We start from the raw sequence: 13,762 nt of genomic DNA on the forward strand, positions 1-13,762 counted from the left end.
GACAACTCCTTCCAGCTATAGTGGTTTAGAAAGGTCTGCCGAGATAGATGTTGGCTTCCTCTCTTCACACAGAGGAACGGTTCTGAAACACCTAAGAAACACCTGTTCAGCTCTTCTGTCAACAGGTTGCAAACCTTGATGCAATTATAGCTACCTAAAGTGAAGAAAACCTGGCATAAGGTTATACGTCGCTCAGGGCAAGCACAGGTGGATGAAACTGTCGGAAAAACAAGGATTTATGTTTGGCCGCAAGAAAAAAGAAGACAAAGAAGCGATCAGGTGTTGCGGCCCCAAAGTGAGTGGAACAGCTGGTCCTACTGGGATGAGATGGTCAGCTGAGGCAGGTTGGAAAGAGCAACCACAAGGCCATCTGCCGACCAGAGGACTTTGTCCCTTCCGGCCACGGCAGACCGGCTTCCACAAGTGCCAGCAGCACCTGAGCGAAGGATGAAGGTGAAACCAAGTTCAGGCAGAAATAAGCTGGTCTGTGTTCCAGTTCAAAAGCGTGCATCTATCACATGTGACCATCCTAGGATGGGTTTCTCAGGACCAGTCTTTGCTGATGAAAGATTAGTGGCCAGAGACCATTGAAATGGAGAGCTAATGACGGTCTCTTGGCCTACTCATAATTCCAGTGTCATTCACATTTTCTGCCATTTTTCTCTAACCTTGGATCCAGACGAGTCCACTCCAATCCAGCAAGCTTTGGTGTTGTCCCAGATAGCTGGAGCTGGCGCCAAAGGCCTCTGCACACGTCATCACCGCAAAGATACTTTAACCAGGGGTGAGTTCTACTTACCTTTACTACCAGTTTGCAGCGGGAACATGCACATACACTTCTGCACGTGCGCAGATCACCCATGATGACGTTGTGGCAGGTGGGTGGAGCTTCCCACCTGTTTTACTATCGGTTCTACAGAACCGGGAGCAACCATCACTGGCTTTAACTGTCCTTATGTGGGCCTTGAGTAGGAATCGTGAGAAGCAGCAAAGAGGGGAAGCCTGCCCTACAGAGTCATTAAGCTGCTTCTTTGCATATAGCTTTAGGTAGTTGGTCTGGAAAAGTCACCACTCTAGGATGATTGCAGCCCTGTTCGATGCAGCCCCAGCCTAATATTTCCATCCGTCTTGGGGCACCAGGTCCTTCATCACCATAGCCCTGGAGCTCAACTTTTCCATGGCCGGCTGGGGAATTCTGGGAGTTGCACGTCCGCACGTCTTAACGTTGCCAAGATTGGGAAACCCTGGCCTAAGCAAGAGAGCCACTGACTCTGGTGCTTTCCAGCAGCTGCTCTTCTGGCCCCCTCTGGCTGCCAACAGACGACCCATGGTCTGTGTCCTTCCAACTTCATTTGACCCACGGAATGAAGAGAGTGACTACAAGACCCCTTCCGAGAGGATTGGAACCCGATTCTCTCCACCACGGCATGAGCGGCCCCCATTTTTATCCCCCTCACAAAGCCCGGCTTCCTTTGCTAACTTCACAGTTTGGGAGCAACTTTGGATTGATGACAGGTTTGAATCACTTGTAGGATAAATGTCAGTAAGTGAATAATCTCTAGCTGAAGGCAAAGCCGGGGGCGCTCGGAAATGCTGATGCTGCTGTTGAGGGGAAAAACTTTTGCAGCATATTTTGAAGTAGGACGTTGTGTTTCAAGATCACATGCTGTTTACTCACCAGATTCCATCTTAGGGTTATTTATCTGACTATCTTTTAAGCAATTGTCACATTATCTCAATAGTTTGACTAATATTTCTCCCCCCCCCCAAAAAAAATTCTTTTCTTTGTTTAACGGGCAAAGGAGTTTTGCCTCAGAACTTTAGAGGATATGAAGGTTTTGCATTCAGCGCTGAATTCTGTGCCCTTTCTTGAGAAATTACTGTACAAAAGATGGTCAGGCAAGATTTCTCCCAAAGAAGGCCATGGGTTAGGCCTTCTGAAGGGGAAAACCTTGAAAGGTAAATTCCAGAAAAAGCCCAACCCTCCCCTTTAGCTCAAAGCAAGCACCCATCCCTTCCTCTTCTACTCTCCACCAGCAAAGGTCGGAGAACTTGGTTTGCCCACCATAGACAGGAGGAAGGAGGCTGAGATGGCCCTGTTTCCAGTTGAACCCTCAGGTCTGGAGGAGACGACCGACTTCAAAGAGGATCTGCAGTTTATTAAACTCTCTTCTCTGGATTAATGGACAGCTCGAAGCCCCGAAACTGCCAGCCCATCACATTTCCCAGGCAATTCTCTGTATGGAAGAGAAATTTAAAAATAAGTATACAGAAAGCAGCCTTTCTTCTAGGGAAGAAATTCACATAAGAAGCTTAACTGAACTGTTCTTCAGCCCAGGAAGCTTACATTGGGCATTCCTCTCTCCCGACAGCTGCACAAAGTCCCAAACTAGAAAGATTTACTTGCAGTGCCAGCAGGCAAGGATACAGCAGGGCTCAGAAGTCACTTCCAACATTGCAAAGTTAAGAAAAAGGCTGGCAGGCCAAACGTTAGGGCAGATGCAACATATTAATAGCAAGTTTGGTGAAGTTAAAAGGGCCCTTTTCAACCAAAGGGGGACTTTTAGCCAAATATTACTCTGCACCTCTCGCCTTCTCAACAAAAGGAAAGAGACGTGCTCGGAATTTCATTTGACACATTTGAAAAATTACAGCTTGCAAATAATTTACTTTTACGCAAAGCCACCCATGCTCAGAACAGGAAGCGTCGAAGGAAAAGGACCAACCGTTGCCGGCCTCGGAAGACAACCGAAAGAGAGAGGAAGTCTGACTCCCGGCCTTTCTGCTCTCAAACTGGCCCAGGAAAAGCACCGTCTGCCCTCTTCCATGGTCACGGAAGGGGTCTCTGGGAAGACGGGGCTTCATTGCCCAAGCACACAGGGGCGAGATTTTGAGGTTTGGCCGTAATAAACATCACATTAGGAACCCAAACTCCTCCTTTCCCATCACAACCGCTCCAGCCCAATCGTCTGGAACTGCAGGGACAAGCAGATGCCATCTGCACTCTGGGAACATGATTGATCTTTTTGGGGGTCACCAAAAGGGACTAATAAAAATGTATTGCCTCGGAGGCAGGAGAAGTTCAAAGCCACATAGGGCCCACAGGAGGCTACTGTGCTCCCAGATCTGCCCCGAGCCTCCAGTTGGCGCCGTAAACAATGGCACCGAGCGCCAGCTGCCATTGATCACTCGCTGGAGCTGGGGAAGAGATCTTTCATCATTGTCTCGTTGAGAAGAATCCCAAAATTAAGATGGATATCAAGGTGTCACGGGTGGAAGAGTCATTAAAGGGGCCACTATAAGAGTCATTAAAACTTGGGTGTTCCAGCAGACCAAGGCCTGGGCACCCGGGCGCTTTCCTCTCTCCTTGCAATTCCGAAGGTCTTGGCTGGGCTGCCTTGTTAGAGGAGAGGCGGCACAAAGTCTTTTGGCTTTTAATTAGAGCGAGCCTCCTGCAGCCTTGCCTCACCTAAACCCTTTGGGGGCTAGTTTATCAAATGACAGAAGAATATTGTTTTCCCCAGAGCCCAAAACTGAAGAAGTCTAATTTTCCTTTTTTAAATTCTGTAGTAGCCAACGGGCAGGGCAAATCACAGCACCAAGAGATGGAAGGGCGAAGTTGGGAGAAGAAAAGCAGTGGTGACAGGTAGTTTTCAGAAGCAACAGAGATGGAAAACAAGCAATAAAATGACTATTAAACAGGTTTCCTCTTCACGTGATCCGGCCATCTGGAAGGATGTTTTGGGAGCAAATCAGAAATATATTGACGTAGGTACATGCTAAAATGTACACATCACAACTTGGATTACAATCCGGGTCCAAATTTCTGTGCTGGACATTGCAGGCCAAGTGATTTAAGAACACAAAGGCTTTGTTGCAACAGACCAAAATCTATTTAATCCAACATTTCGTTCCCATCGTGGCAATGAGACGTCTTTAAAAATGCATTTTTAATTTAATGCAGCCTTTTGTATTGCATAGCCCTTGCAACACACACCAACACACACACACACACACACACACACACACACACACGTCTGAACTCTGTCTTCCCCCTGCCTGGCTTACATTCCCCAAAATTATTTCTGTCTGGGAGATTTAGAGAGAGCCTCCGAAGGAATTATGCTAGGTATTGACTGGTGGGAGGCATGACACATAAACAGGAATAAACGTTATTAATTATTGTTCATAAATTTCTTCAGAAAAGGATGTAAAAAATCTTGACATTGAACATCCAAAATAATTTCTATCCCTGGATTTTAAACAATGACAGGGCCGGAAAACTTTTTAAAATATATTTCTGGCTCCAGAACTCTTGTGCAAATGCGGGCGTGCGACTGCAGCCGGCACAGCTTTACTTATGACAGACCCTCCCAGCCTGCATCACCCCTCTATTCAATCAAGACAGCAGCGACCTGGAGGACTCCACTGTGAGGATCCAGCCCACCTGCTGGATGCCAGAGCACATGCATAATACATTGGGCAACTAATTATCTTACGGCCGCTACCTGTACGCCTTGGAAAGGCACACCTTACTCTTAAGAAGGGTTGGTCTTATGAATATTCAGCTGCCTGACCCGTTTCCCCCATTTAAGAAAAGACGGGGTGCTGAAGCATCTTGGGGCAGTTCAAAGACTAATAGATTGATTACTGAAGAAGCCCGCAGGGGCTCCAGCCAATCAAAGGTTGCGTCTCTCTTCACAGACCAACGCAGGTGATCGTCCTCGGCTTCCTTTTGCCCCTTTTCCCTGGCAGCAGCTCAGGCTGCACGGCAATGTAAACATACCCAATACTGCCCAAGTGGTTCTCTGGTACTTTGCATTTCATATTAAGTAAAAATCTATTTCTGCACCTGATGAAAATGCACGGAAGGTCTCCTGGCTGCTGCACCAGCGTTTAGACTCGTTTTCCGAGACCCCGTGGTCTCACGCCACTTCCTCTGAATATTTATGAACATTTTAGATGTGAAGAGGTCTTCAAGAAGAGCTTCTACGAAGGGAGAGTGGCTCAGAGACGACTGCAGCCGTACCAAGCATCCCAATGCCATTTGCAAACCGCGCTGGGCCTTCTTGTCCAGGGCCAAGTGTACAAGTGCTCAGGTGTCTCCAATGGGGTCACCCGGTTTCTGCAGCCTTGTGGACGTTTCAAGGAACTTCTTCCTCAAACAGCAGCCAGTGCCTTGAGCTTTATCCACCTCCTCAGTCTTTCAGCAGGAGCCCCTGGGAACTCAAGATGGCCTTTTCTTTGAACTGTGGAAAACAGCTGGCATTCAGACAGTACAATTTAGCCGGCTAATAGTTATTATGTGCCCGGCCCTCTTCAATTATTTCTAAAGTTACTTACAAGTCAAAATAGATGCCGGGATTTATTTACTCTTCATTTGCTTGCCAGCTTTACAAATTCTATCATCTTATCACTGATAGTTTCATCAGATGAGTTTTATTTTATAAAAATAAAATCTATCTCCATTACCCCAATGACTTTTCCATTCCTTCCTTAAATTTTTTTTCCAGCTTTTAAGTTTGATTCAGTAATGTGCCATGTACTATTTTTCAGCCTTTAAACTTGTCAACAAAAGTCTGGGAATAAAACCAAACAATTCTGACGTATCGGTGCTAAGACTTTTAAAGTTATCGAACACTCTTCTGGAGAAAGCCCAGATGGGAAGGCCTGGGAAAAAAATGGAAAAACTGGGGGAAACCCAGGGTTTTCTAAAGCCACCTGGAAAAAAATGGGGAGGAAACTCTTTTCCCCCTGCCCCCAATTTTTTTGGTTATTTTCCACGCCTTCCCATCTTTAGTCCAGACACAGGTACTTCTTGTGTGCAAACACAAGAAGTGAAGTTTTGTAACTACTACACACAGGCCTTGTGGCTTTGTGCAACTTGTTCTTAGCATACAGCAGAAAGGCTGAAGTATCGGCTGTAAAAATAAGGAAATGCTACCCCCTTGTGGAAAGCAATCCAACCTGATTTCAGAGGGTTTGACTGATGACTTTCAGCCACGCATCCCTCTGCAGATGGAGTGAATTGTGCAGCACAATTAACATTCTTCGATGGTATCACAGAAAGAGTTGCATGTAAAATATTTTTATTTGGCAGTATATAATATACGTAACAAAAGTAAACACAGAAAATAGTACATTTTATATGACCTACAGCCAAACTTCCTGAGTGAACTAGGTAAGTTTGAAGATGTCTACCTGCTAACTCTGATCTGGCCATAATAGTTTGTTCCTCATTTAAAGTTCTAAATTAGAGCCTAATATTATTTAGGCATTGATCCTGCTATTTTGTAAATAACATGTTTGTGCTATTGTGTTTTGCATGAGGCAGTGACTCTACTGTAATTTGACTGTAACTGCTGACATATAAATCTGTATCTTGTTCATTGCAAACTCTTTGGCACTGAAGGATTATTCTGGGGTGTAAATTGGCTGTGCTGAGACTATAAACGGAGCTAAAAATATCCTTAACCAGTTCTGGCCATGTTGATGTTAATGCTAGCATGTTGTGAGTATGAAGGTGCTACCTAAAACAAGTGTGCAAAAAGAGAGCATCCCCCCCAACCCCCAATACAAATAACTGGGCTAGGAAATACTGAATGTTGAGCAGAAATGCCTGTGTGGCAGCCCATTTGATTTACTATGTTGCTTCCAAAGAGGACTTTGACAGGAATAGTACAGATGGAAGAGTCTTTCTCAGAGGGGTTGAGCCACCCAGGGTCTGATCCCTGGCAAGCACCTGGGTGTTGCTGAACTCCAGCCTAAAATTCCCTGGAGGAGATAAGGGAGATAAGGGAGCCAAGAGTCAGTCGGAGTTGAGGGAGGTGGGCTTTCAACCTCTGCATTTGGTGGTGAGAGATGCAATGCGCCAGGACCCTGAGTCGGTTCCTTCTTTTAAGCCTAGGTATTTTTTTGTATATATTGTCACCAGAGAATCTGGTGGAAATGTGAAGAACATTTCAAAAAGAGAATTTATGATCTAAGCCAAATGTTCATTTCTGTATCACATAAATCTAAATAAGAGTAATGAGCATAATTAGGCATTATTTACTGACCAGCATGAAGAAAGAACATCTGTCCCTGATTACAACTGCATGGCTATCATCCACTGAAGTCCCTGGAATCTTCTGCATTACAAAAATCTCCCCCTGAGTAGACCTGATAGGAGGGTCGTGGAAAACTTATTTTCTGTCGAAGGCAGTAGAAATGAATTTTAATTCATTTAGTAAAAGGGGGTTTAAAGCAGAAGGAATTTCGGGATTTTTTCTTTGGGGTCTCGATTGTCAAGATTTTCTAAAAGCACACCCACAACCGACTGCAGTCTAGATAGAGTAAAGCTGAGGCCACACATGGATTGTTCCCCCAAAGACATTTCCTGAAGGAGGGGCTGAGCCAAGGCCCCCCGTGTCCCAGTCACGTCCTGGATGTGCTTCTTTTCAGAGAGGCTTGCTTCACCAGGGTCTGCTGGTGCCTGCTGGCTTCAGCCGCATCGATGGCTTGACACGTTCTCTGCAAAGCGGCAGAATGTGGCAATTAGAACCCCTTCCTGAAAAAATGAGCAACTTTTTCTTGCAAAGATAGAAACACCCATCTCTGGGCTGCCGCTGCCATCTTCGACCAAGAGTTGGCACAATGAGGATGACCCAGGAAGTGTTACAGGTAGACCTTAGCGATTGTCCAAAGCTCCGACAGACTCACCTGGGGAGGATTTGCAATTCCAATTCACAGTTCCGGAGCTCACCTCCCCCCGGGGGTCACATGACCCGCACGTCAGGCGCTCGGCAACCGGGTCATTTCCAGTGACTCAATCACGTGACCATGGTTTATGTCAGTTTTGCTGAAAACTGGCATTTGTGTCTGGTTTTCTGCAAAACTGTGCCTGTAGCCCATTTTATGACCATCGTCAGTTACAACTGTGATGGGCAGGATCCATTTTGCTTGTAACTGGAGGACGAGCTGAGATTTGAGGAAATGCCTCTGCCTGTCTACCTCTGAGACTCGATGCTCATGATCCGCTGTGGCTAAGAAAGTGTCCGAGGTGACCAGGATAGTGACTCAGGGAGGCAAGGGTCATCCCTCATGCCCCAAAAAGGACATTTTCTAATTAAGCAAAATGTAATCTTCAGTGTGGAGGGTAGAAAACCCGATTCCCCTGGACATTGCCCTAGAAAGACTGCAGACCAAACGGGGCCTTAATGTCCTCGCCTGAGGAAAGACTGCAACGTACAAATGTCACTCGGGAAGTTGTGAAATAACCTTTCAAAGGCAAAGACCCAGGACAGTCAGCGCCAAGCTTCTGTCCCGGCTGAATCGTTAGGGGAGCCTTACCTTTGCGGCAGCCACGTCCGGTAGTCGGATTTTCTTTATTAATTCTTGTCCCGAACTCTCCTTTTTGGAGAATGGCAGTATCCCTTTGTCCTGTTAGAAATGGCATAAAACACTGAGTTCCTGTTTAGGAACACTAACCGTAAAGAGGAACTCAGTAGGCAAGGAATAAAAATTGCATGGTGGCCACAAATGCAAATACAATTGCGTTATGAGAAAGATGCAAAAATGTATGGCTTTAATAAAGAACCAACAGAATTAGACCAGATATTAATCGGAAGAGATGATAAATTGATAAAGAAATTATATGGTTACTTATTGAGCATCAAATTAGGAAGTGAGCAGGTAAAGGGGACAATGATTGCTTTAGCAATGCTTGCTAAAAATTTGGGACACGCAATGGAATTAGATAAATGGCAGAAACTATGGGATAGGAATGTAAAAATGACAATGTCAACCGCATATAAAGAAAATCTGTATAAAATGTTTTATAGATGGCACTTTGCACCGGCAAGGTTAGCTAAAATGTATAAAGACAGATTAGCCAAATGTTGGAAATGTAACCAAACACTGGGTTCATACTCCCACATGTGGTGGACGTGTCCCAAAACTAAAAAATATTGGTGGAAAATACATATCTGGCTGGAAAAAATGACAAAGAAGGATATTGAACTGAGATCAGAGACATTTTTTTTGGGCATCCTACCAGAAAAATACGACAAAAAGACTACATATTTGATTTTACATGTACTGACTGTGGCTAGGATTGTATTTGCACAACAATGGAAGTGTGAGGAGATCCCATCAGATGAGAGGGTGATTCAGAAAATAATGGAATGCGCAGAAATGGACAGATTAACACTTATTATTAGGGACAGAGAAGAAACTGAATATTTTCTGACGTGGGATGTATTTTATCAATGGCTAGACAATAGAAACAGAAGAGGAGATGTAAGAAAAGAAAATGTTACTATGGAGAGACGTTTATGATGATGCTATGTATTATTGTAAATTGTTATAGAGTTATACTATCAATGCTATTGTAACGAATACAACAACAAGTAAGTGAATTATGAATTTTCAAATAACTGTACCGAGTTCACACACTGTTTGATGGAGATGAAAAGTATTATAAATAAAATAAATAAAACTTGGAGGGTGGGGGGGAGAGAAATGGCACAAAACACTTAAAATATTCAACTATGTATCAGAAAAAGAACCAGAAGGTATTTCTGAGTTTGCCTGATTTCACCTTGGAACTCCTTCACATCCAAAGTTAACCCCTCTGTTGTTTTTGCCCAGAGAGTCTTCCAATACTTGAAGACATTTATTAGGGCATAGAGGGCCATATTTTTCCAGCCATGTCTTCTATTGAGAAAGACAGACTTTGGTCTCTCTTTCAGAACAAAGTCAGATTGAGCTCCTTACCTTATTATTTCCAGGAGTAAAATTATTATTTATTTCACAAAAGGAGATGCGGCATTAATCTACCACTCCACTAACAAAATCAATACAGCAAGGTTAATTCAAAATATATCCTTGAAACACAGTAGAGGTTTTGGTTCTGGGTTCGTGTTGCTCTAACTAACAAATTTGTCTGCTGATTAATAATAGCTGTTATGCTTTGGTCAAACTTATTATGCCGAGATCAGACTCTCTTACCTTAACGAAGATTTGCAGCAGGTTTTCATCTGTCCTGGGGGGTCGTGTAAAATCTTCATATAAGTAATCCCAGTCTGTGGTCATGTGACCTAGGATCTCCACTTCTTTCATTAAGATGACTCTCCTGGAGTGACCAAAAAGTATTTTAGGACTTCCCTTTCAGAAGAAACAATCCACAATGGGTCCGAGACCAAGGCATTTTAACTTGAATGAAACAATCCTGTTCCACTAAAGAATAAATGTAGAACACCCCCCCCCCCCAAGAAAGCCCCAATTCTACTTGTGGAGAGACTCAGCTTAATTGCAAAGCACAATCCTGCTTTGCAATGATTCCCAGGCATCCTTCCACTACTATCAACATAAGCTTCCGCTGAGGTCTACTCAGCCAGCTCAACTCTTTGCAGAGCCAAAGCATCTGCCATCTCCTTCAATAAGGTCATGAAGAGAGAACATGTCGGGGAAGTATCTTTCAGAATTAGGCTCCCTAGACCAGGAGTCTGCAACCTTAAACACTCAAAGAGCCATTTGGACCTGTTGCCCACAGAAAAGAAAACACCGGGAGCCACAAAACCCTTCCCGTGCCTGACTACTTCTTGAGCGGCCACAAAACTAGCATAGGTAGTTGAATTAAACGTTCTGTTTTCTTCTGAAACTTTTCTTTTCTTGGATTTATCCAGGGTTGGCCTACCAGGAGTTGAAAAGCTCAATAAATCGCGTGCAGGCAGGTGTTGCACATTGGCGGTTGTGATGCATATTCTGAGTGACAGGGAGCCGCAGCAGAGGAGTGAAAGAGCCACATGCGGCTCCAGAGCCACAGGTTGCTGACCCCTGCCCTAGACTGTTAAATTCCAGGATGAGCGGGGAAAAACTCCTTCCAATTTGCTGGCCTGGCCATACCTGCTGGTGACCACAATGTAGGTCTTTCCTCTTCCTGGGATTGGACAATAGTGCTGGAAACTCTCGGCCTCCAGCTTCTTGATGTGGGAGTTCTGGAGAGGAAGTAAAAATGCTTCAGATTAGATCACAGCTGCAGTGTTTAAACTCTTACACAAGGCACGACTGGCTTGTTCTGGACTGACCTCCCTCCCAATGGAGCCCCATCTGAGATGCAGTGAAGGCAGAGTGAAGTGGAGCCGCAACTGAGACTATCTAGAGGCCTTCAGTCCTGAGCCAGCAGAGAGCAGGGCAGGGCAGGGTGAAGGGAGCAGCCACATGGGCTGACGAGAGAAGAACAAAAGTCTCCCATGAAGTTCAAAGATGCCACTCGAAGGAAACAGGAGGTGAAGCCCAATTGCCCCCCCCCTTCCCTCTGCAGCTGGGATGGGCAATGAGGTTCCCATCCAGATGTCTAGGAGCCTGACCTCTTCCTCACTGGCTATCTTGGTTGGGGAAAACAGGTGTTGAAGCTCTCTCTATCCGAAAGGCGACTGCAGATTATCGGCCCCTTCTCAAAACAGGGGCCCAATTCTCAGGGAAAGTGGCAGAGGATACAACTGTCACTCACCTTCAAAAAAAAGGTTCTCACAAGTTTAGGTACAAAAAACAAAATTTTAATTCACCAGTTCATAGCATTATGTACACACTTCTGCAACATTACAAATTGAACAACAATATGAAGTGGGAAATATTACCAAGAACTCGCTTTATTTGGGGGAGGGGGAGGAAAGCCTTGTTGAGAAAGATAAGGCTTCTCTTCCATTGAGAGGGAGGGCAGCTCCACAAAAGAGGAGGGCAGGCAGGGGCCATTATTCTCCCTCTGCTGCTCTGGGTGGGCAGCTGGGGCTACTTGCTCTCAATATTAACCGGATTTAGCACATATTCTGGGGAAAGAATTGTTTCATTATCCCCAAAACATCTGCAATAAGGATACACTGTCTCCCAACATAATTTGTCATCTTTAAATCAATGTAGCAAAACCATGCATTGAAAGGAAATATATACGTTTGTAAAAACATTAAAATAAATACATGTTTCTTAATACATCCTTCCTTTTCAGCATCAAGGCACAGGTGTAACTGTTGGAAGATAATCAGCTGACTAACCTGGACAGGACTCTTAAGATACCTACTATCTACAAAGGGACCTCTGGGTGTTAATATAGTTTGAAATGGTCAGATTCCCTAACAAACATTCTACAGTAGTAGATGTTCCAGTCAGATTTTGATGGAAGATTGACTGTGAAACTACAAGTCACACAAGTTTCTAACTTAGGGTCCCCAGGAAGATCCCAAAAATATCCACCCACAGTAAAATATATGTAGCTGGCTATTTTTATCCATGTTGATGGTGAAAGGACAAAACTTGGGTGAGATCATCATGGCATCTGTGCTGCCTTTTTTGAGCGTATGTTGTGACCTTGTACACAAGTATGCCAAATACAGTGCACATTTCGCCACCTGCCTGGGGAAGCCAGTGCAGAATCAAATGCTCAGGACACGCCAGCGGTTTTATTATAGGACCCTCAGCCAGAGACCCTCCTCTTTGCATATCATAAAATGATGTTCCGCAATAACTCTCACAAAAATGTCTTTGGTCTCCATTACAAACCATTTAGGAAGAAGGGTCTCCTCCCCAAAGGGGAGCCCTCTCTCTCCTGGCCCCCTTTCCTATCTCGCTCTCCAGCCGCTTCCTATCCAGAGCCCCCTTTCCTAGCAGCTCACTACTCTTGGCATTAAGAAACATTTGCCCCGACATTCGAAATGAAGACTATCAAAAGTATTAACAAATGCAAAGGCTCAGTGACAACCACACACAACTAGTGGATGTCTCCGGAATTAAGTCTTTTACGTTTAAAGCAAACCAAGGCAGATAAAGATGGTTAAGTTAATCAGGAAAAGAGAAGCGTAACGGGTGATTCCGTTGGTCCAGCCGGGATTGGGCATGCATGGAAGGAGAAAGGGAGAAAGAAGAGTAACATTAGAAAGGGGTGTGGGATGCAGTTCATAGATCGCACAACAAGGGGGGGAAAGAACAATTTCAGCAAGGGCTCCCCACAGTCAACATCCACAAAAGCAACAGAAAAACCACTTGCACTTGCCCTTCATGCGCACACACACAGAGGCACATTTAGGCAGCCACGTTTAAACACTGTACCTCAAACAAGTCACAACCGTCGGCCTCGCCTCGGTCGTAGGGCCGAATGATCCCGTCTTCGCGAATGAGGCGAGGGGGGCGCAGGCTGGAGACTTCTTCAGTAGACTCGGCCACTCTGTGAGGAGAGGGAAGGGAAGTCCTTTCTAGCGAGGGGGCCTTCTGGAAAGATCCGTTCCCTCGGATTCTTCTACAGCCCATTCCAGAAGGACTCCATTCCAGAAACTCTTTCAGGGAGAGCAGCTAGCAGAAGGTGGCCTGCTGCTCTGCACCGAAAGGCCCAATGCACACAACCAGAAGACGACATGGGGCTCATGTGTGTGTCCATGTTCTCCTTCTCACTTGGGTTCTCATATGCCGATTTCTAAGCGAGGCTGCCCCTGTCTCCTTCTGAAAAAGGAGGCCTGGGAAGTAACCCCCAGACGGCTGCTGGACTCACCTCTGAATCCCTTGGAAGGTACTGCTGGCCATGTCAATGATGCCCCCGGTTGGGCGGGCCACCACTCCCACCAGTCCCTTCCCGATGCCCTTGAAGAAGCCAGCCGCGCCCTCCTTCTTGGCACCTTTCAGGATCAAGGGTGAGAAAATTAGGATGGCATTTTCTGACTGCAGACAGTGCCACTAAATTCAAAGCATTTTAATTTCAGGCCATCCGCAAGAAGCATTGGTTTTCTCTTTAACA

At 45.2% G+C, this 13,762-nt stretch overlaps 1 protein-coding gene and 1 long non-coding RNA gene across 6 annotated transcripts in view; both read right to left on the reverse strand.

The window, feature by feature from the left end:
• Positions 1 to 2,138: 2,138 nt before the first annotated feature.
• Positions 2,139 to 5,249, reverse strand: LOC117661070 (uncharacterized). Its single transcript, XR_009621990.2, has 2 exons — positions 4,853 to 5,249; positions 2,139 to 2,237 (listed from the first exon to the last, which is right to left on the reverse strand). It is a non-coding gene; the product is annotated as an uncharacterized LOC117661070 (long non-coding RNA).
• An 823-nt stretch (positions 5,250 to 6,072) lies between these two features.
• Positions 6,073 to 13,762, reverse strand: part of VPS13C (vacuolar protein sorting 13 homolog C) — a 52,615-nt gene continuing 44,925 nt past the window's right edge. For 4 of the 5 annotated variants that reach the window (XM_087877957.1, XM_034409393.3, XM_034409392.3 and 1 more), the window contains 6 exons: positions 13,520 to 13,643; positions 13,084 to 13,198; positions 10,888 to 10,979; positions 9,991 to 10,114; positions 8,332 to 8,421; positions 6,073 to 7,512 (listed from right to left, as the gene is read on the reverse strand). In XM_087877957.1, the coding sequence (XP_087734083.1) occupies positions 7,417 to 7,512; positions 8,332 to 8,421; positions 9,991 to 10,114; positions 10,888 to 10,979; positions 13,084 to 13,198; positions 13,520 to 13,643 (641 nt within the window). In that variant the 3' untranslated portion in view covers positions 6,073 to 7,416. Of the gene's footprint in view, positions 7,513 to 8,331; positions 8,422 to 9,990; positions 10,115 to 10,887; positions 10,980 to 11,518; positions 12,771 to 13,083; positions 13,199 to 13,519; positions 13,644 to 13,762 lie in introns of those variants that run through there. The other variant, XM_034409394.3, reaches the window with a different exon arrangement.

This window comes from Pantherophis guttatus, chromosome 13 (genome assembly GCF_059756535.1).
Source record: "Pantherophis guttatus breed Tessera chromosome 13, ASM5975653v1, whole genome shotgun sequence".
Classification (NCBI taxonomy): Eukaryota; Metazoa; Chordata; class Lepidosauria; order Squamata; family Colubridae; genus Pantherophis; species Pantherophis guttatus.